The following is a 23796-nucleotide window of genomic DNA, read 5'->3' on the forward strand; positions in this document are numbered from 1 at the left end:
GCATGTTTTGTAAATGCAGCCACGCAACAACATTGTCCTTGCATTTATCTCTTCTATTCTATTGTATCTAATGGAATATGATCTTCTGAGGAGGAGACCTAAGTTCTTGTGAATAGCTGCAGGAACTCATTTGTTCTTTTGACATATGCGCTCTTCCAACTTTGTGCAGGAATATCATTTATGAAAGATTCTATTCCAGTTGCTGTTCTTTTTTGTGGGGAAATAACTGCCTACGGCAGCTGATATGGGCTTCAGATAAACGAGAAGGCAAAGTTGTTGATAGATAAGGTCTACAATGATCTCGACTAGTAAGGGACCATAGAATCTCATTTTGTTCTAGTACTTCACGCAATGTACTGTGCGGAATTGTATTCTTCTGATACAACATTCTCAGCTTACTTGCGAGATATGCAAATTTCAGTTTCTGTACCGGAAGCCTGAGGCTGATACTACGTGCATTGGAGCAAGAAGCTCGAATTTTTTTTGAACTGTAAGAAGCTCGAATTTGATTAGAGAAGCACTACTGTGCCTAGAAGGTGATGTTAATAAAGTGGGAGGTTATCTCTCAATCCTGAGAATACTAGACTTTCATGCCACAAAACTACTTAGTGAGCTCCAAACAAGGAACTGAAAGGGTTTAGTTAACATGATGATGCATTGAAGACGGACACCAAAGTTAGTGGAATGACTAGAATCTATGGATCGCTTTTTGGTTACACAATCTTGATCCTTGACGAACGAATAAAGCAGTTCTTCTCTTCACGTGAGCATGTCCCATTGGTCCAGCCACTCCAGAAAATGATGTGCATCACATGGGTGTCGAAGCTCGGAAATGGACATTTGACAGAGAAACTTCGAGTGTGGAATTGCATTAAACGGGCTTGAATGCAGAGCAATTTCCAAAAACAGAAAACCCCCACTAGACTGAAGTTAATTGAAAACTAGATATGCTAGATTGCCGCATCCTGCCATTGCCTGCTGATGAAAAAAATTGGATTTTGGTGCCTGCTTCTTTCATGTGCACAAAGCTGGAAGACTTAAAAAGAAATCAGCATCCAACAGCTTCACCTGTAGATATTACGGATTTGAGTTTCTGGTTGATATTGCAAGTTGTTTGATCCACATCCACCGTCGATATGCGAATTCTAGCATGTGAAGAGAGTAACAGTCTAACATAGCAGGACTGTTGACGAGTTTTCAGGTAACGCTGGTATATATATCTTCTCTACCTAACATATGCTGCTTTTGTCTACCAACGATATGCTGCTATTGTCTACCTACTACCTGCTTGTTTTGCCAATGCCTGCAGAGCAATGCTACTGCGATGCCATGGCAGTTTGAAGCGATCAAGATCGCATCCGGGATCTGGGCTTGGATGGGTGGAGAATCCTTCTGGAAAAGACCAGCAGCGTGTGCACTTGATCTTCCGGTATTCTCCTGTCTCTTGCTGACAGAAACAGCTACTGCTCAAGCTAAGCTAGATGGCGTACGTGCGGCATTGGACGATGTGTTGCAAGTTGCCGGTCGCCGCAGCTCTGTCCATGAATGGAATAGGGCCGGTGTTTCGAGCCGAGTGCCGGGCGCCATGGACGGATGCGAACACGATCGCTTGCTACCTTCCCCCAGTGTGCTACTGCTACCGTTGCATCGCAATCTTATCATTTTTCCTGTAGGCCTGGAGGCAAGTCAACGGTGGCACGCACGCACATTTTGTATCCTTTCACATGAAATCGGTGTAAGTGTATTCTGGACTGGTCTGGTGTAGCCTACTAGCCATGTTGGCCCTGCTTTATATTCAATGCAATATGTATCGTAGAGAATATACAGGGAAAGAGTTTGTCAGATAGAAAAACCGGCCGCTACGATCCGTTGAGCAGCCTGCCTACTTGTATGATACCCAGATGAGAGAATAACCACTTGTGCACTTGAGATATTTCCTGGAAATGGTGGCGGAAATGGTCGACGACCACATTCTGAACGCATTATCATGCAACCATATATCGCATTCAGATACATCTGCATCATGCCTGAACTTTTTTTTTCCTTTTTTTTATATGTAGGAGGACTATGTATCATTGTATTAAGAAGAAGAAAAAATAGAAAGTTAGATTACAAACACAACGTATAGAATAGAACCCGAACTCCCCCACCCAGCAGCATAAAGATGCCACCCACCTAAGTCGATTACTCCTCAAATAAGCAACCTAAGTGGCGAGCGTCTACCGAGATCCATAACTTAGCCTTCGTCATGATCCGGTCTAGGAGCTGTGACACCGTAGAGGTCCGACAATCGAAGAGTCTAACGTTGCGTTCCTTCTATAGATGCCAGGCTACAAGCATGAAGAGTATGTTGGTTCCTCTATACATAGCCAGCGACTTCAAGGAGACGCTGTGTGAGAGGAACACGCATGTGTGGTGAGCCCACAGGAGCATCTCCCACCAAATCGATTCAGAGAAAGAGCACCCTACTAGGATGTGATCCGCAGTCTCAAGCGCCTGATCACAAAGCAAACAAGTAGGGTGAGCATCCAGACCGTGTCTCAGGCGTCTGTCTGCGGTCCATATGCGCCGTCGCAAAGCGAGCCAGATGAAAGTCTTGATTTTGAGCGGAGCCCAAGTCCTCTAAATCTGGTCGGCACCTTGGAAGCCAACAATCCCGAGATGAAGAATATCGTATGCTGAGCGCGCCAAGTACACCCCGTCCGCGGACCATCACTAGACGAATACGTCCTCAATATGCTCATCCAATTGAAAGTCCGAAAGACGAGACCAGATCAGGATATATTCCATGAGAGTCTACGCAGAAAGTGCCCCGTTAATGTCGCGGATCCAACGCCGGCCTTGAAGAGCCTGAGCCACCATCCGAGTGCGGATTGCCCAACGACTGATCATTGCCCAGAGTGCAGGAGCAACTGATTTAATCAATTGCCCACCGAGCCATGTATCCGTCTAGAAAAGAGCCCATTCGCCATTGCCGACGCACACAAAGACAGAAGCATTAAACAGACCTAGAACTTCCGACTCAGCCTGTAGGATCATGTCCGAAAAAGCCTGATCACGATCAACTTTTGACAGCTAGCGTAGACGCAGAGCATATCCGGCGAGCTTAAGGTCCAGAACACCGAGGTTGCCGTATTTCAATGGCCTGCAGACCGCACCCCACGCGACAGCGCACTTGCCGCGCATAGTGCACGAACTCTGAAAACCACTCGCAGCCGCACTTCAGAGTTCAGTGTAACTGGTAAGGATCCTAGCTTTGCAACCACAGCAACTTGATAAAAAAGGAAAAGCATTGTGCCATGCCATGTGCTATGCAACATCATTACCTCATTGGACATTGTAAAGGATCCATGGCATCATCTGTTTTCTTTCAGACAAGAACTCGTGTGAGCACCCAGCAGCACATGTATCTGCTTGATCGATCATTCCTTCCTGACAGGACGTCGCTTCGATGACGATGCGATGCGATGTTTATTTGGAGACAATCCGCTGCCCTAAGCGAGCACATTTCGGCAGCGGAGGCCGGATTTTGCAAACTTCACGCTCAGATATGATTCCAGTCAAAAGGGATGGTAGTGTAGTGTGCCATACCACTGAAAACTGAAAGCAGCTACTATGTAATTATCAGTCCTTCACCTGCATTCAAGTTGCAGAACAGAAAACTTAAACGCAGCAAAGTTGGACATCCCTTTCGCCCCAAAAGTCCATCGAAATGTTCTCTATTCTCCTCCAGGCAGACCAGTTGAAGATCAAAGAATTTCTAACGTTAGCTGCACACTTGCACTGCTGGATTCAAAACAGTTCAGGACGATGGCAATAACAAAATCGATGCACTATACTAATATATATTCTACGCAGCATTAACAAGCAACTGACACTACTTAAAAAAAAAGTTTATTAGTGTCGGTTGAAAAACGGCTTCACTATTAATTTTTTTTAACCGACACTCTTCACTCAGCACTGATAGTTGTCAATTATCAGTGCTAATTGTTCACCTAGCACAAATGCTATTTTTAGGCAATAAAAAAGAAAAATAGCGGCAGTAGGAGCAGCATCCGAGCCGGCTCAGAATCGAGCCAGTTCGGATGCCACTCTCGTCGCCGCTCCGCCGAGCTCTCCTTCTTCCTCACCACCCTCCTCCGCACGAGAAAACGCACGGCGGCACGAAGGCCACCGCCACAGCAACCGGCAGCGCCTGTCGACCACCTCTCACCAGAGGGCCCCAGCGCGGCCTTGATCTCCCTGCTGAGCACCTCCTATTCCACCTCCAGCCGCTCCCAGCTCCCCAGCGGCACAGTCACCTCGATCGCCTCAAACACCACCTACGATGGTCACCACAACATTGAGAATCATGAAACTGAAACATGAACAAAGCAAAACATGAATGAAACAAGTTTGAGAGCTCAACAAGAACACGATTTTACAGACGAACTGACCTATCCAGGCGTTGCTTCGAGGATCCGAGGCAAGGGCCTTACCTTCCTGTCCGAAATCGTCATCCTCCCAGCAGAGAACGAGCTCTTGGTGTTGTACCCACCGATCGGCATGGACTCGGTGAGCGTCGCCGCAGCACCCCTCACTCAATCGGCGAGCCCCGCGCCCAAGTTGCCACCGCACGACGACGCCACTACACCGTTGAACAACGCCTTAGCCATGGCCGCTTCGCCGTCTTAGATGAATCCTTCTGAGAGAGATAGAGCACGAGAAATGGATGGGAGAAGAGGAGAAATGGATGCGTGAGGACAAGGTGGAGAGAGAGAGGATTGTACGCAGAACAGACTTGATCGGACACGAGAGGGGCGAGCCAAAATTCTATTTCAATAAAACTTCAGGTCTGTATTAGGTATCAGTACTAGTTCGTAATAGGAAGGAATTGACGCTGATAGTATCAGTGTCAGTTACCAGTACGAACCGACACGACTAGTTTTTGTCTAAATGGACGGATGTATGTTTAGTTTTGCCACCACCTACAGTGACATTCTATGGATGCCGGTTAAAAAGGATGATGTGACATTTATAACCAATTTACACTAGTGTGACGCAGCAACATGGCACTGTAACCATGTTCAGCTTGTTAGGTATGTATTGTATTGGGCTTTACAAGAGCATCTCTTCAAAAAGGGAAGAATGTGTCTGCAAAGTAATAATTTGACGATGGCCGAAAGAATTGAAGAATGGAAGTCCTGGACGCCGGTCATTGACCACGAATGCACGAATCGACTTGCTCTAAATGTGCACGCAACTTGGTCCAGATCTGTCTCAATTCATGAAAGGTGACGGGGGAATCTCTGCTCACGTCGGCAGGAGACGCATAGATCTAGGTCTTGTTTTGACGGCGAAAGAGGAGATGCATGCATCCTGTGTTCGCTTGGTTCCATTCACCGTGGTAGGAACCCAAGGCTTGGTTTTGTCGCAGTGGTTTTCGAGGCTTAATTTAACAGACTTTTTTTTAAGAGGTAAGCAACTTGTTTCTTCTTCGAGGATATGATACCACATGTTTTGTCGCAGTGGTTTTCGAGGCTTAATTTAACAGACTTTTTTTAAGGAGGTGAGCAGCTTGTTTCTTTCTTCGAGGATATCATACCACGAGATGAGCGATTTGATCGTCCTATTTAGATTCATATCAATTATAAATATGAACTTACGAGTTATTTAGATTTGTGTCATTATAAATATTATGATTTTCAAATATATCATTACAAACCTATTATTTGGAAATATACTATTATAAATTTTGTGAAATTAGGTTCATGCCATGTATGACTGCATACAATTAATTTCACATGATGTGTTCATTCAGTATCTGACGAGAGTATTCACCTTAAGTGCCCATCTCATCCAATTTGTCTTTTCACCAATCGTCTTAAAAAACTAAATGACCATTTCTCATCCTCGAATATGATGCATGATATGCTTCATGCCTGTGTATGGTTAGATGAACGATACCGACTCGTCCAATATATAGTGATGTAAATTTTAGAAATATTTTATCAACATGTTGAACCATCCTATATGAAAAATTTACCGAACGACCTTGTACAACATCTGTCAATTCCTGTAATTACATGTAATTAGTGATAGGTAGTGAGTATTAGTGAGAATTAAGAACAATTAGCTATGTATTTGTTACAATTATATGTTATTAGTCATACTTAAATATTATTATGGGTAATTAATAATGAATAGTGACAAGTTAAGTTATAAGTAATTGTAATTAGTAAAAATTAACTACTAATTAGAATAATCTACTAATAATTATAATCATAAAATTATCATACTATAAAGAAATTAAGTTATAAATAGATATTATATTTATTTATTTGTAACTAAACATATTTATATGTATATCCTATATATCTAACTAAACACTATCGTATACCATTTTATATATCGAACTAAACATATTATTAGTAGAGTCCATACATCAAACTAAAAAACATCTCCAAAACAAACGCTATCACCCACGCCATCGTCAAAATAGCGTGAGCAGCACAAAAACCATGGTACAACAGAGGCGCTATCGCACATACCATTTTTAGAGGCCCTCCAAATCATCCTCCTCGTATGCCAAATATAGCGTGTGCTCCCGGGTCATCATCGAGCAACCACCGCTATCCTCTCGCCATCTCCCTTCCCCTCCTTCAACTCAACCAACCGCCGCACGCCACCACGTGTGGCCTCCGACACTCCGGCTTTCGACACCCTGCCTCCGCCACAGGAGGCCGACCCGCCTCCAACGCACGGCCTCCGACGCCCCGCTTCTGCTGGCCCGCCATCGTCATAGGAGGCCAGTCCGTTGCCGATGTGTGCTGTCTCCGGCCTTCTCCACCAACATCGTCACCATAGGAGGTCGGCCTGCCTTCGACGCATGGCCTTCGTTGGCCTACCGCCGCCCCAGGAGGCTGGCCCGCACCCTCCGCCATCACGACAACAACCGCCTTTCGCCGTGTAGCTCCCTGGCCCCTTGTTCTCTCTTTCTCTGTTCGGTTAGAGATGACAGAGAGAGGAATCGATACAAGCAGGGGAGGAAAAGAAAAGGAGACAGAGGCTGACATGTGAGTCCTGACAATAAAATAGAATATGGAGGATAGAATTTGACTAGTCTGTTAGAGTGTGTAGAAATATAAAGTAAGAATTTTTTAGAGTGAATAGCTAAATAGAGATATAAAGGATACAATTTATCTAGGGTATTAAAGTTGCTCTAAACATGCTATTAGTGAAGGTGCGTCATGTATGTGTAGTTGCACTGATTTCTTTGGTCGGTACATAAATTGTCTTTGCGTTCCTGTGTTGAGTGAGAGAGAGGATTAGACGAAGAAGGCAGGCACCGGTGCCTTTTGATGAAACTTTAACGGTGTTAGTTCACCCTCGTAAAACCAGGGCAACTCAAAAAATTAATTTCAAATTTCAAGGACAATGATGCAAAGTACTCTATCCGATCATAAATATATATTATTTTAGATAAGACATGATATCTAATGTATAGTTTTGATCACTATTTTATATTAGAAGATATTTACAAAATTCATTGAATTTGTGATATTATGAAAGTATTTTTTAAAACAAATCTTCACATATGATTTTAAAGTTTTTAAACTAAATATTTTGATAGCTATTTTTAATTAAAGTTTTAAAAATTTGATTGAACTTTTCTCAAAATGACATGTATTTTTAGGAAAAAATTCACTTTTAGCCCTGAACTATCGTGGATATGGGTTCGACAACCCAAGCGCGGATGATTCGGATATTGTTTTGAAGCAGCTCCGTGTACGAGCTTCTCGAGCAGCCACTGGTGTTGCTTTGTTCCTCATGGTCGGTCATGTGTGCCCGTCGCTGCCTTCTTCCACAGTGGCTCGGCCTTGTCCCACGACAGTAGAGACATGAGGGTTCCTGATAAGGAAATAAGAGGTAGTGGCGTGGGCAGGAGGGTGGTTTGGGAGGAGGAGCATGAGGATGGCCTGGGAGGAGTAGTAGGAGGCCGTCGGGAAGGAGCACATGGGCGGCGGCTTGAGAAGAGACGGATAGGTGGTGGTGGTTGGAGCATATTGAAGGTAAGGGATAAAATATAGTTAGGGGCATTTTGATCTTTTGGTTTTACTAGAATGAAGATTTTTATTTTGTGACATCACAAATGTGGCAAAAAAAGCTAGGCTGGAGTCAAAACCGCAACCATGTCATAAAAACCGTTTTGGGCGAGCTCGGGGTATAAATTAAACAGAAATTGATAGCTAAAGGTCAGAGTTATACGGTTTTATAGTTTAAGATCAAAATCGGACAAACTCTATAGTTGAGAGGCCAAAAGTATATTGGCATGGGGGAGTTAAAAAAGATGAAGACAAACGAGCAGTAACGGAGTTGGGACAAAAATGCAAATAACCCTTTTCCTTTTTCGAGAGGAACTCGTGGGCTGTGCATAAGCGCTAAGGAAAGGCGCAAGATCTGTGGCCCAGTGTGACCTGGGCCGCTCGAGGCTTCATCCGACGGGCCCACCGTCCTATCTCCTCACGCCGTCTCGCTGCCGTGTAGGGGCCCCACACGACAACCGCGGTGCCCTGTCTTGCTTTCTCTCACTGGAACGCTCCCTCCCCTCCCCTCCCCTCCCCGGCTCCCCGCCCCCTCCCGTCGATCTCCCTCCACCACCGCCACCGACGCCGCCGAAGCCGGCGGCCGGCGGCAATCGCGCGCGGGTATCCTACACGACCGCACGCAGGCACGCGACGCGTCCGCATATACGCCCGACTTCGCCGGCCGAGGCCCCGTTTCTCGTCGTCAGGCAAGCCCTAATCCCACTCCCTGTAACTAATTATTTCTCCGCGGCCAGCGCAGACCGATCCCCCATCCCCGCTATATGTTTGGTGCACGCGCGCCTAGATTTCTCCGCCACGCAACGCCCCTCGCGGGCACGCGTGTTGTGCTGCGGTTCGATCCTCTGTTGCCGTCGTGCTGGTACCGTGGCCGGCCGCGGGTCGCTCTGCCTGTGCGCCGACGACGGTGCTCTCCATGAGAAGCCGTTGGCCGCTGTGGTGTGTCATTTCTGGGCGCGTAAACTGTTTGGGCATGGGATCCATTGTTGAAGCGTCACAGCCGCCATAATCTAGCTCCGCGTCCACTGTCCTGGCGTTGGTGGCGCGCAGAACTTGTCCAAGTAAATTGGCCGTAGCGTTTCTGCTTTCATTGTGTGCCTGTTATGGAGCATATCCATGGTATGGTATTGTTAGGGGCCAATGCCTTCGAAGATTGTTGTTCACTTGGTGGCCATCGCCAAGTTTTACATTTTCAGGCAAATGTTGGGGCTGTGTCGAGCTATAATAGTTGGTGGAAAGCTTGCTGGCGTGATGGCGGCATTGGGTTTCGACTTACCCAGCATGGGATTATTTCACACTTTATCCTCTTGACAAATGAACACAATCTTCAAAATTCAAAGAGGGAGGTGTCGGTCACATTGTCATTTTGGTTGGAGTTTTTTAGTAAGTTATCCGAGTCTGTTATTCTTGTGGTATTCTATAACTGCTGGTTTTGTGTATATTGAACTTTTTTGCATAACTGTTGGCATCCTAAGGAAAATTTGGTCTCAAGAGTCTAGAAAACTAGCATAACCATGGCACATTTAGAAAACACCGGGACTGGATTTCAATAAAGTCCATGCAGGAGCTTACTATAAACTTTATGTAGGATATGGCAGTTTCAATGAGCAGTAAAGCAGTATATATTAATGTATTGCCTTATTAATTTAAATTTTAAAGCATTGTTCTATCTGAACCATAATTTTAAAAGTCAATAAATTTGCTCTATCGATTTAAATTGGCTAGCACCCAAATCATGTGATTGTAGCAGCAAGAATCATGTGATTGTAGCAGCAAAAATCATGCACTACACTTCTGCAGCATCCTCAAGCTATTGTATTATGGTGGTTATTCTGTGGGAAGATATGAAGCTTACTGTTATTTGCAGATCTTTTTTACATACCAGAGTTAATGTAGATGTTAATTCTAGCATAGTAGATACCATGGTTGTTACAGTGGCGTGGCAACCCACCACCTTCACAACTTTATAGCGCCATGGCGCTTGGCGTGGCGACGCCATACACGTTGCGAATACACACATTATAGTCTAGGATATTAGCAAATGACAATGTAAATGTAGCTCAACAGTTATAGTCTAGGATATTAGGAAATGTAAATGTAGCACAAAAGACATAGACCTCAATGTCACTGTTGACGCAATACACAATAAAGATACCTCAATGTCACTATTACGCCTTGATTCATAGATACCTCAATGTCAATGTCATAGATACGTAATAGATGTAAAATGCAGAAATACACAATAGTTTTTGCTATTATTAATACCCTAAGGGGCTTATATAAAAAAATTTGTAATATAATTGAGGTTATATTGAATCTGCGCGTAATATATTGGAAAACTAGGGAGTTTCTGCAAAATTTGCACCACCCACCAGGCCTTTCGGTCCATGCCAACCCGCCAGTCCATCCCAGCCCACCCAGTCTGACATATATAAGGCTGGGGGGGGGGGGGTGTTAGAGTTAGGGATTTCATCCCCCCCCCCCCCCCGCCCGCATTGAACTTTGGCGGCGCTACCCCGCACCTCCTGACCCAGCGCGCCGCCCCTCGTGCCTCTCCCGCTCCAGGTGGGTGCCATACACTCCGGCACCGTAGCTAGGAGCAAAACACCGCCATATCGTCAATATGGCGACGCCATGATGACTATGGTAGATACCCCCAATTTCAAATAAATAAAAGCTACTTCTTTGTATCTGCAAATATGAAGAAGAAAGGTGCAGCTAGCGCTGCACTTTGCAGGGTGGTCTCTTCATTGTATAGCTCCACTTTCTGAAATGAACATCTTCTGTCAATTCCTTCCATCATAAGTCGTAGCCTTGTAGGTTGCAACTAGTACTTGGTATCTGTTTAGAAGCGAGAACACAACCTATTTAGACATGTTTTTCTTTCTTACTTCTGTAATTTTCGCTTCTTATTAGAAGAATTTGCATCATAGCACCGCAGAAGTGTCACTTTAGAAAAATAATAACCAAATTTTCCATGTTAGTGAAATACCAAAGTAAACTGAAACTTTTTTGTTGCCATTATGGGCTAACAGTTGATTTTTTTATCGGGTGTTTTCACCCTTGCTCACGCCTGGGCTCAAACCTGGGTCGTGAGTGGCGCACTCTGGCGTCTTACCATCGCGTTCTCGCATAACAGCTGTTACTTTGGAGTTTGGACGATCTGCGCCTTCCCTTCTGCCTCACCTTCTCATCACATTCCTTCTTTCCATCTTGTCACTTCCATGACTCCATCCTCCCTTTGTATCATTATGGTCTTCAAGAATCGCCTATTCAACGACATCCAAACCATCAAACTTGATGAGGTGGTGCCCTTCATTGCTGGCTTTTATTAGCCTCCTCTTGATCATCAGCTTTTGATGAGGTGGCCAGATGGGGCCCAATGGCTGGTTGTCACCGCTCACCGACCTCAATAAGATAGTGATTGAAGGCTGTTCATCGTTGCACAAGTAAAATTCTGCTTGTGGGACTGGTGACACTGGTCTTAGTGGCTTGGAAACTTCTGCCCTGGCCCTGGGTGTGGTCAATTTCTTCCCAGCTAGAGATCTCATGTCTAGTGCATCTTGGTAATTCAGATGAGATGCATTTTTGGCCCATTAAAGATAACCCCGATTATGATTCTTGGTACAGCACTGTGAAAACTGAGCATGAAACAAAGCAAGAAAAGAGAGGCAATGGAATGTACTATCTAGTGTTATTTACTAAGAGGGGACATTGAATTGGTCTTTGTTAAAGTTGCAATTTTGGAGTGCTATGTGCTGATTTTGGTTTCTTGAATTATTGCCTGGATATGCTTTCTAAGAAACTAATGCTTGGTACCTTTTGCAGGTTCAGTTAGTAGTCCATTGAAGTGAAACTATATTGCTTTCTTCAAGTGCCGGGGCAATGGCTTACGAGATTAGCGAGATCAAAAGTAAACTTCTGTTATCAATTAAGATTGTTACTTACTGCAAATAATCAAAGAACGTCCATTGGCCCTCCCTGTTTACATATTCAGAAGAAATTACTAGAACTTCTTTTATTCTACTCCGAGTACTGAAAAACTGTGTGCTATATTGCTATTTTATAATTCTTAGTGCACACTGTCAAATTTCTTTCCGACATACTTTTTGGTACACATATTTTGTGTTCACATTGATTTTGTTGAAAATCACAAAGCAAACCAATCAAAACAACATGATAGAAGAAAAGGAGGCTTGTGAAATTGACAATCTGAGCATGTATGCGCCAGTAAAGAAAAAAGAATAGAGCCAATATATCATATGTGCAATAGCAGTTTCAGAAAGTTGTCACTTGTTCATATTCGCTGATCTCATCTATTTGCCTCTTTCCATCTAAATTGGAGTACTAATAATTTCTACTTCATTCCTCGTGTTTCAATATGAAGAGATTGGCATAGGTCTGGTGGGGTTTGGCATCCTATTCTCATTCCTTGGTGTTATCCTTTTCTTCGATAGGGGCTTGTTGGCTCTGGGTAATGTATGATACAACAATTCACTGTCCTTTTGTATTACTCTGTATCTAATAAAATTATCTTGTCTTCTTATGGTCTCCTACATTGTTTCTACTTTCTATTAGATTTTCTTTTTGACTGGAGTGGGCCTTTTACTTGGTTGGCAATCTATGTGGCAGCTTTTCACAAAGAAGGCAAACATTAAGGTATTCTAGACTTGCATAGATACATGATCACTTTTCTACAGTGTATTTTTCCATTATTGTTTGTTGCAGAATTTTATTTCTGTTCTGAAACATGAACCTTTATTGTATACTTGAACTTACAAAGAACAAAGGCAGTCTGGTTAACTGTTTTTACTTTGGGATGGTGATTGCTGAACTATAAAATGGTGGAAGAACTAGAAAGATGATTTGCAGGGAAATTGATAGAATTATTATTGTTTTGTTTCTTCAATAGTGTTTTATCAATGACTCAGGAAAGTTGTATTTGTATGAAATCAACAAAGGCCAATCAAAACATTTAAGTCTGGTTAGCTGGTTTAACTTTGAGATGGTGACTGTTGTACTATAAAAATGTGGAAGAACTAGAAAGATAATTTGCAAGGAAATTGATAGGATTATTATTGTTTTGTTTCTTCAATTAAGTCTGGTTAGCTTTTTTGTTTCTTCAATAGTGTTTATTGCATCTTACTCAAATTGAAATACTTCTTGATTGGTCAAATTTTCAATTGATGTTAATCTTCTGAATATGTATATTAATGCCACAGCTTCTTTTGGCATAATTTCATAAACAAACAAGTAATTCCTTATGAGGATGCATTTCTTTAGTGGCACAAAGAAAGATGTGTTTGTTCCCTCCATGGCCATCGCTAGCCTTGTGATCTGCAAAATTGCATATGTTTTTTTTAAACAAACATGTGGCTAAGTTGAGCCATGCACAAGTCTAGGACTATTGCAAAATGCATGCTCTGTTGTAACAATTTCCATCTAGCAAATTCAAATCTCTTAGCATTATGATGTCCCTCTTGATTGGTCTTAACTAATATATTACTTCTCTTCCAAATGCTGACCGCACTGATTTGTCCCATGCCCATCGGTTGAAGTGATAATGTTATTCTTGTTCTGCAGGGATCGGTACCTTTCTTCATTGGTCTGTTTCTTCTGTTTGTCCGTTGGCCTGTTGCTGGTATAATCATGGAACTATATGGATCTTTTGTTCTCTTCAGGTCCTTGTCTAACTATCCTCAGTTTCATATAAGATTTGTTTCTTAGTTTCATTGTTACTGACTTTTGCTTCCATTCCTTTTTTAGTGGTTATGGGCCTCCTATCCAGGCCTTCCTATATCAAATACCAGTCATTGGTTGGATTCTGCAATACCCATTCCAGGTAAGTTTCTATTTCTCTGAGTAATTTTTAAAGTAAATTTAACTGCCCCTTCTGATACAATTACTTTTAAGTTATATCCTCAACATTCAGTTTTTATGAGCATGAAAGTCCACTGCTCATTCTAGATTATAACTAACCTTAATCTGATCTCTGCAGCTGTTTGGTCAGTTGAGGCGGAAGCGTGCTTGAAAACTTCTGCAACTGTTAAGATACTTGACTCTTCATGGGAAATGCTGTTGTCATGTTAATACAAGAATAACCTGTACCCTTCACCTTGCGTCGAAATGATATTTAAGTCTTGTGCATATGCATACTTTGGGCTTTCTAATCATGAGTCATTGTGGCATTTGCCTTTTTCGCCAGCAGGCTAATAGTTTATTGTTCATATTTAGACAAAGTAGAGCTGCAAAGGTGTTGCTGGATGCTCGGTTTGTTGAAACAGGAAGAACTCATTGTCTTTTGTCATCCTAACAACCTGTGACAGATTGCGTCCAGATTCCAGAATAAATAATATAAACACAGATGTGTGATGCTGTTTATGAATAGAAAAGCGAACACAGCGGCTGCACTGCTTCATTCTTAGTGTTCGTCTTGTGATTTACCTGAACTTATTATGTCCTCATTGTGGGTCTCATTCAGATTAGGTTGTTGAGAAGCCATTTGCGTTCGCAATCATTCGTGCCATTGGACCTTGTTTTTGGCATAATATGCCGTCATATCCAGGCCATCATCATTTGAAGATTTTTATGAAGGTTTTGAGTTATCTTTATCTACAGTTACGCGATAGAAATGGCGTGTCGCCATCACATTTTACTAATCTGACAGTGCCTGGTTACTGGATGGCCAGCGATGCAGAACGAGAAATGTCAAGAGTAGCTTTTTCGCTTCAAATGATTTTTGCGTCGAACATTTATGCCAGCAACTTTTTTTATGCTTCTTTTTGTTCCGGATATTTCAGGTGCCTACCATCATTCACCAAGTTGCAAAAGTGCCGGTTTATTCAACCCATAGGCACACATAAGATATCAGTACCAACCTTAGCATATAGGTATCGGCCATGATTTACCTAAGTAAACTAGGTGTTCTTTTGTCATCTACAAACTGCATTGTTTCGCCACTGGTAATTAGTTGCTTACAATGCACTCCTTCCTGCTTTAGAGTTCAAGTATAAAAAATTTACAAAAATCAAACTCACACCCAGTTCAATCAATCCGGCCAATTTTTTTGGCAATCCAGCCTGGCAGCAACTGATGCTCTTTTGGCTGCAGAAATTGGGGAAACAAGCCAAAATGAATGAAGGCAAGGAAAGAGCCAGGTGGCGAGTGGGCAATGGCAACACCTGTCCTTATCCAGCTGAGCTCACTGGATTTGCTCTGCAATTGCTTGCTTGCGCCCACAACATGTCAAAACCTGCAATCATCGCCAGTGCTCGAAAGCAATTGAGGCCCCCCCTGCAATCATCTCCTTCCAAAGATTTTAAGAAAAGGGTGAAAAAGAAGCAGCAAAGGCTAGAGGAGAGGAACTACAAAGCCAACAAGTGAGGTGCCATTTGATCCTGTTCTTCCCTCTGCAGCACAGCACCAGAAAGATCCCTAGTCCTCCCATCCCCACCACACACACACTTCGGTATCCCCAAACTCCCACTCACTCCTCCCCCGTCACATCGTCCACCCAATGCGGCATATAAATCCCAGATCCAGATCTCCCACCCCCTCACTTCCCTCTTGCTATACACATCATCCATACATATGCTCTACATGTATCCGTCCGCATACCTAATCTCTCGCAGGTGTTTCTCGTGTTGTTTCGTTGTTGTACCCGTTCTAATTCAGTTTCTTGCATCGATGCAAGTTTTACTCTTTGTCAGACTATATCTATGGGTGGTGTCTGGGCGCAGTGGTTTATCGATCCCTTCCTTGCCTTGTGCTGATCTGGAGTGCTGATATTCTTGGGAGATGTTTCTTGGTGCAGCTTACAACAACGCGGGAACCGATCGATAAACCTCTGCATCCAGCTCCCACTTTGGTTAAGGACACGAGGCGGCAGTCAGTGACTGCTGCTTCTTGCCTTCTTGGTTCGTGCTCATGGGTTTATGTCTAATGTCTCAGAAGCTATGCTTGATATTCCTGTGGTGATGTAGTTCTTGCATGAATTAACTTACAGATCGATCGAGATTACATGTGTACTTCAAACAGCTTCATTTGTCGTGATGTTTACTTGATGGATATGCTTGTTATTAGTTACATAGTTGATGCATAAGCAATATAGCATGCCTATTTTTTTTCTGAAACAAACATGGCATGCCTGCTAGTACACAAGAATCTGGGGTCAGTTTATGTTTCCTCATGCTAATAAAATGTTAATAATGTGTGGTTCTGATTAGATGATGCTTGTATTACTTTCGGGCCTATTTTATACTCACAAAGTGTTATGGTTGGTTAGAGGTTTCTTGGCTAGTCTGGATTGGAACTAAGAACCATTTAGGGAAGATGGATACCCAATGGATCTTGTTTGCTGCCGTCATGCCTGGAATAAGTTCCAGTTTGTTGGGGGTGAATCAATTCAGGACACGCCTCAATGGTTCAGAGATTGCGTACTGAACTCTTTCATTATATTCTTTTCTCTTGGATTGTAAAATTGGTGGCCATCAGCTATCTTTGGGTTCAACAATATTGAAGAACTTTATTTCAGGTACTGACCTCGCTTTACTAAGTGGTGAACATTGTATTGTACTGCAATGCATTCTTGACATTATTCAACAGATTGTTAAATATTATCTGTAACTTTGTATTTTATTTACTAGTACGTGAAGCTTAAACCAATTGTTATTCTAACGAGGTTATAACAAGGTAAGAGTAAGAGACATAAGCTCTTCCCAGAAAATTGGAGTTAGAATCAGTTGCTTGTCTTCGATGCATATTCTCATGAAGGAGAGTTGGAAGTAATCTGAACAGAAAGAAAGCATGGATGGTGATAGCATGACTTTACACTGCAGATGTTACTCATTTATCTCTTTTGTTATGAACATATATTTTACCCTTTTCTCTCGCCTCTGCAGTACATCCTACCTTATCTTTTGCACGTTTATAATTATAAAATGCGTAGATGTACAATCAGATATCATCAGATTTATGACTGATCACTGCTGGCAAGTGATTTCAGTAGCATTGTTCAATCAGTTAGCATGTTTCTTTCTCTCTTTTTTTTTTGGAGAGAGAAGTAGTTAGCAGTGAGTCCAATACATATTACTTGTACTTTTGAGACCGTGAAACCTGGCGATCTTGCGATACTATGCAGACTTGCAGAGTCCGAAGTCTTCAGGCCTGCTTGATGTTCTGAAGTATGAACGTAACACTTCGAGCCTTGGCTCGTCAGTTGAACGTCTCCCTTGTGGAGCCGGCAGCCCCACTTACAAGCGCGCCAGTGCCTGGGTGCCTGCTGCTCTTATACAAGAATGCACTCTGATACTTAGTTTGAAGGTTGTGAGCCATGGCAGGTTCTTGCTGATTGTCAAACCTCGCTCGCATCCTGTACTATGCTTTGGCCCGCGCGAGCTAAACAGTCGCGGGAAAAGCAAACCCCGCCGAGCTTCGCACGCCGTGGCGAGGCCGACCGGACCGGTGGCTGCAGGCGTGCTGCGGGAGCGGGAGGCACGTCCGGCGTTTATCGCCCGTCGGCCGACGGTTCTCGCGGTCGTGCGGCACGGGCGGTGCCGAGAACCCCGCCCCCGAACCCGGAGGCCGGGGCGCGGACCCGCTCGAGCCTGCATGTGCGGCCGTGGCTGCGGGAGTACGTGCACCCCTGCGCCGACGGTATGATGCGCGGTTGCTCCTGGAAATCGCAACATGCTCCATCCCTCTTGCCACCCGTGATTTCACGCGACTCAACAAGGGAATTTACAAATAGAATGCCATTTCGCTGTAACACGAAAATTCCACTAGGACATGCCAACGTATGGCTTATCTGGACTATTCATATTTGTTGAGATTCATACTGAAGGGTTACGTGAAAAAAAAAATAAGTTAGGTGAGAGAATTAATGGATAAATGAGTATCAGTTGGAAGAAATAAGCGACCGAGATAGATTGTGCGTGCACAAAGACATGTAGAGTTGTATTTTTCCCTTTCGCTGCCCCGTGTATATATTCCGGTAGTTAGGCTATCTAGAGTAGTAGTAGCAGTAGCCGGTGTTAGAGAAACCGAATTGTATACGATATGGTTGAAGAGATCAGTTCGGTATTGAGTTTGGTGTTGTGTTTATCAAGTAGCTAGAGATAGATTGATGTATTCAAGTTGTATAGCTTTTTAGAGATAGAACACATCTCCTGTTTAAACCGATTGATCTCCTAAATATGTAAGCCACACCGTGAGGCTCTTCCCGGCTTATATAAACACGTAAATGAGGCCCGAAAGGGTGGAATACGCTTTCCATATTCTTTCATGGCATCAAGGCCTTTCTCCTCATGTTTGTCCACGTCGGGAGCCTCACCTTCCAATCACCGAGAAGCTTACCAGGGATAATTTTATCCTCTGGAGAGCTCATGTGCTGCCGACCATCAGAGGTGCCTAGCTTACCGGCTATTTGGAGGGGACAATCCAGGTGCCGCCTGCAACCATCGAGATCACAAAGGATGACAAGACGATAGAGACCGTGGCTAATCCAACATATGCGGTTTGGATCACACAGGACTAGCAAGTTCCGAGTTATGTGCTTGCATTGCTGTCCAGAGAAGTTCTCGCCCAAGTGGCGACATTGACCAGTGTTGCGGATGTTTGGAAGTCGATCCAGGAGATGTTCTCTTTGTAGTCACGTTCGAGGGTCATCCACTTGCGCTCCAAGTTGACAAGTACGTGTAAAGGAGAGATGACCGCAACAGCCTATTTTTCCAAGATGAAGGGCTTTGTTGATGACATGGTGGCCACCAGCAAGCCGCTTGATGAAGATGACCTAGTGTAATACATACTCACAGGACTCGGCGCAGAGTACAATCCGCTCATTGAAGCAATGAGTGCAAGAGTTGATGGTGTGAGCCTAAGCGATCTATATGCTTAGTTGCTATCCACTGAAGCTCGATTGGAAGCCCAAAACTCGCACTACCAGATGACTGTCAACAACGCATCACACGGAGGGAGAAATTCTTCCCATGGCCAAGGGGGATGAGGTCGTGGTGATGGCAATCGTGGTGGAGGACAATGTGGCCGTGGCTACAACAACAGTAGCTCATCGAATTCCAAACTTGTGTGCAGACTCTGCTCCAAAATTGGTCACACAGTTCATCACTATTGGAAAAGGTTTGATACAACTTTTATTGGTGAAGAAAAGGGTGCAAATACAACTGTTACTTCTTATGGTATTGGCACCAACTGGTACACGGACACTGGCACTACAAATCACATTACTGGTGAGCTAGATAAGTTAACTACACGGGAGAAGTATAATGGCCAGGATCAAGTTCATACAGCTAATGGTGCAGATATGACTATTAATAATGTTGGTCGTTCTACTATTTATACCCCAGTTCGTACTCTTCATCTTAACAATATTCTTCATGTTCCCAATGCCAAAAAGAGCATTGTTTATGTCCATCATTTTACTTATGATAACAATGCTTATCTCAAGTTTCATCCTAATTTCTTTTTGGTAAAGAATCAAACAACGAAGAAAACACTTCTGCGAGGCATATGTAGAAGTGATCTTTACCCTCTTCCAACTCTAAAGGAGTCTCCCTTGTTAGGACAAGTTCTTAGTGCTGTCAAACTGTCGTCCGAGTGATGGCATAGTCATTTAGGCCATTCCTTCTCAGTCATAGTTCAAAAAGTTACCAGTAGTAGTAATCTACCTTGCCTTCACGAGTCTAGCAGTGAGTTAATATGTAATGCTTGTCAACAAGCTAAGAGTCATCAACTTCCTTATTCTAAATCTTCAAGTGTGTCTAGGTATCCTTTAGAACTTGTGTTCTCTGATGTGCGGGGTTCCGTACCTATCTCAGTTGGAAGGAATAAATACTATGTAAGTTTTATTGATGATTATAGTAAGTTTACCTAGATTTATCTTTTGAAGAATAAGTCCGATGTGTTCAGTTGATTCCATGAGTTTCAACAAAATGTTGAGTCTCTTTAGTAGGAAAATCTTAACTATGCAAACCGACTGAGGAGGTGAATATCAAATGTTGAACTCCTTTGAAAGGGTAGGAATCTCTCATCATGTTTTGTGCCCACATGCTCATCAATAGAATGGCTCAGCTGAAGGAAAACACCGCCACATTGTAGAGGTTGGTCTAGCTCTTCATGCTCATGCTTCTATGCCATTAAAATTCTAGGATGAAACTTTACTCTCAGCAGTTTATCTCATTAAAAGGCTCCCATCCAAAGTCATTAGCTTTGAGTCAGCCATGGAACTTTTGTTTAATAAAAAACATGAATATTCACTTCTTCGTATTTTTGGCTGTGCCTGTTGGCCAAATCTTCAACCTTATAATACAAGGAAGCTTCAATTTCGATCCACCTGATGTGCTTTCCTTGGATATAGCAATCTTTACAAAGGGTATAAGTGACTTGATATCTCTATTGGTCGTGTTTATATTTCTAGAGACGTGATTTTTGATGAAACTGTATTTCCCTTTGCTCGTCTCCATCCCAATGCCGGATCCCAACTCAAATCTGAGATCCTTCTTCTTCATCCCACTTTGCTTCCTTCTTATCGAATTGGGGATACCTCAGTAGGTGCTAACATGACTAATGATGTGTTTGAGCCCTCTGCAGAACGATTTGTTGAACAGCTCACTGAAACAGAAGTACCACCAGCTCCAGATAGTCAATTTATGTCGCCTGGCACACATGTTCATGTGCCCACAAACGATCCCGATGCGGATTCCCGGGGTGATCTTCGTGCATGTCTGTCTCCATGACGGGATTGCCACCTGACACCTGCGCCTGTACCTGTGCAGCCCTCTGCTCCGCCGCGTGGTGCGGCTCCGGCTCGGGACTCTGCTTCGCCGCATGGTGCATCTCGAGACTCTGCTTCGCCACGTGGTGCGCCATCTGATCCTCTGGCGTCTTGGGACTCTGCGCCAACCTACCCAGCCCACGCACTAGCCCCGGCAGCAGTCTGCAGCTCATGATTACGTGCCAAGTTAATTCAATTAATCTCCCGGCTTATTCTCTGGAGTCTAAACAGCTACCTGCATCTCCTCATGTGCCTACATCCGCGGAGGTACATGGTTCTGGTAATTAGTTAACTTTCAGCCTTGGACAACCTAAAGCTTTCAATGATGGAACAATACATTATGGATTTTTTAGTGCAAGAGGGGAACCTCAAAGTTTACGAGAGACAATGAGAGATCACAAGTGGAAGCAGGTAATGTATGAAGGGTATTTTGCGTTAATGACTAATAAAATGTGGCATTTGGTTTTACCTAATGGTGTCAGTAATATTATAGATTGCAAGTGGATTTATAAGGTAAAACAAAAGGCTGATGGGACAATTGACAGGTATAAAACTCATCTAGTGGCAAAAAGATTTAAACAATGATACGGTATTGACTATGAGAATACTTTTAGTTCTGTTGTTGAAGCTGTAACTATTCGAATTGTATTGTCTATTGCGGTTTTTAGGAATCGGCGCCTATGATAGTTGGATGTTAAGAACACGTTTCTTCATGGGGTTATAGAGGAGGAAGTCTATATAAGATAATCACCTGGGTATGTAAGTTCTTTTTATCCTGAATATATTTGCAAACTTGATAAAGTATTGTATGGACTAAAACAGGCATCTCGAGCATGGTTTTCTAGGCTTTGTTATAATAACTTGGTTTTGTTGCTTCTAAGCAGATACATCTATATTTATTTATAACAAAAAGGAAGTTTTCATATATTTACTTATCTACGTGGATGATATTATTGTAGCAAGCTCTTCGAAAAATATTGTTACAATTCTACTTCAAGATCTGAATCAAGATTTTGCCTTGAAGGATTTGGATGATTTACATTACTTCTTGGGTATTGAAGTCAGGAAAATTACAGATGATATTATCCTCTCTCAACAAAAATATGCTTCTGAGCTGCTGGAGCGAGTTGGTATGAAACATCGTAAGCCTATCACTACTCCTCTCTCAACATCAGAAAAGCTTTCTATAGTTGATGGTGATCCTTTGAACAGTGAAGATTCAACAAGATACAAAAGTATTGTTGGTGCTTTACAATATCTAATTTTAACCTGTCCAGATATTGCCCTTGCTGTTAATAAAGTTTGTCAATTTCTTCATGTACCAACATCTTTACATTGGACAACGGTAAAAAGAATATTGCAGTATATTTCCTATACTGTAGCATTAGGGATAAAATTTAGCAGATCTCCTTCTATTTTGATGAGTGCTTTTTCTAATGCAGACTGAACATGATGCCCAGATGATAGAAGATCTACATGAGGGTTTGTTGTATATTTGGGCTCAAATCTTGTGTCGTGGAGTGCTCGCAAACAAGCTACTATGTCCTGGTCCAGCACAGAAGCTGAGTACAAGTCCCTTGCTAATGCTACAACTGAGGTCATCTAGGTTCAAACTATTCTTAAAGAACTTGGTATTCCACAATCCAGGCTACCATGTCTTTTGTGTGATAATCTAAGGGCGACTTATTTGTCAGCCAATCCTATATTTTATACAAGAACCAAATATATCGAGATTTATTATCATTTTGTGAGAAAAAGGATGACATATAAGCGTTTTGATATCAGATTTATATCCTCTGGCGATCAAGTTGCAGATAGTTTCACTAAACCGCTCACTATTTGGAAGTTGAAAGATTTCATGTGCAATCTTAACTTAGATATGTTATGATTGAGGGAGAGTGTTAGAGAAACCGAGTTGTATAAGATATGGTTGAAGGGATCAGTTCGATGTTGTGTTTATCAAGTAGCTAGAGATAGATTGATGTATTCAAGTTATATAGCTGCTTAGAGATAGAACACATCTCCTGTTTAAACCGACTGATCTCCTAAATATGCAAGCCACACCGTGAGGCTGTTCCCTGCTTATATAAACATGCAGACGCAGCCAAGGGTGAATACGCTTCCCATATTCTTTCAGCCGGCACATGCCACCTGAAAGTTGAAAGGTGAAAGAGAGAAAAACGAGATCATGTCATCTGCAGCCTGTGTCCTGGGGCGACGAAACAGGTGAGGTGACAAACTGAGGGGAGGAAAAGAAGTGGCCATCAAGCTACCAACGACACGATAGCCTGCGCACTCCATTTCAACGCATGCAGGAAGCTCGCAACATGGGTCTAATTCTTATCCCAGCACCTGTTGTTTGCAAAGCTCTACCTCTGGCTAGCTACATGCTGTGGCATTTGGCGGACAAGGATGCATGGCCATCCCACTCGATTCAAAATCGTTCCAAAATTAACCCACACAAGCATGGCCGTCCCGTTGGAGGTCAAGTGACCATGATTTCACTTGATTTTTTTTCCTGTACTAATACGCATATCCTGTCCACTGACAAGACATTTTATTTAGATAATTGGAAGAAAAACTATTTTAGATAATTGGAAGAAAAACTGTAGATTACATTTTATTTTAGATAACTGGAAGAAAAACCGCACAAGACATTTGTATACATAAAAAAGGGGGCAAAAGTATTAGAATAATAAAAACTTTTAGACGCTGTTTGTCTATCAATTTCATAGGGAACAGTGTAATTCTCGTAGGTTTCCTATAAATTCCAGCATTTCAAAGATTCCTTAATTTAGTACGCCTTCCTATTAGAATCCTACTCCATAATCTGCAAAATGAAGCAAGGCAAAAAAAAAGTACTAATGCATATATACGCATATAAGCATATTTGCGTATTTACATGCAGGCATAGCTAACTAAAAC

General features: G+C 42.8%; 1 protein-coding gene and 1 long non-coding RNA gene across 3 annotated transcripts; both read left to right on the plus strand.

Annotated features, from left to right (window-relative positions):
* The first annotated feature begins 8551 nt into the window (after window positions 1-8551).
* Window positions 8552-14508, plus strand: LOC133919235 (vesicle transport protein GOT1-like). Of its 2 annotated transcripts, none has more exons than XM_062363568.1 (7): window positions 8552-8773; window positions 11913-11997; window positions 12472-12563; window positions 12663-12743; window positions 13668-13765; window positions 13851-13926; window positions 14083-14508. In XM_062363568.1, the coding sequence occupies exons 2-7, from the start codon at window positions 11970-11972 to the stop codon at window positions 14113-14115; spliced, it is 408 nt and encodes a 135-aa protein (XP_062219552.1). In that variant the 5' UTR covers window positions 8552-8773; window positions 11913-11969; the 3' UTR covers window positions 14116-14508. The 2 variants fall into 2 exon arrangements, with proteins under 2 accessions (XP_062219552.1, XP_062219553.1); XM_062363569.1 differs by lacking the exon at window positions 8552-8773 and adding an exon at window positions 8820-9467.
* Window positions 14509-14993: 485 nt separating this feature from the next.
* Window positions 14994-17232, plus strand: LOC133919236 (uncharacterized). The gene is made up of 2 exons (XR_009909904.1): window positions 14994-16617; window positions 16730-17232. It is a non-coding gene; the product is annotated as an uncharacterized LOC133919236 (long non-coding RNA).
* Window positions 17233-23796: the final 6564 nt, after the last annotated feature.

The sequence above is a fragment of the Phragmites australis genome, chromosome 5 (assembly GCF_958298935.1).
Source record: "Phragmites australis chromosome 5, lpPhrAust1.1, whole genome shotgun sequence".
Taxonomy (NCBI): Eukaryota; Viridiplantae; Streptophyta; class Magnoliopsida; order Poales; family Poaceae; genus Phragmites; species Phragmites australis.

What these genes read in the sequence shown, in the direction of transcription:
- LOC133919235 (XM_062363568.1), top strand. Translation starts at nt 11,970, where the DNA reads ATGGCTTACGAGATTAGCGAGATCAAAA. An exon ending in CGAGATTAGCGAGATCAAAA is followed by an intron (nt 11,998 to 12,471) that starts GTAAACTTCTGT and finishes TTCAATATGAAG; the next exon opens with AGATTGGCATAGGTCTGGTG. An exon ending in GGATCTTTTGTTCTCTTCAG is followed by an intron (nt 13,766 to 13,850) that starts GTCCTTGTCTAA and finishes TTCCTTTTTTAG; the next exon opens with TGGTTATGGGCCTCCTATCC.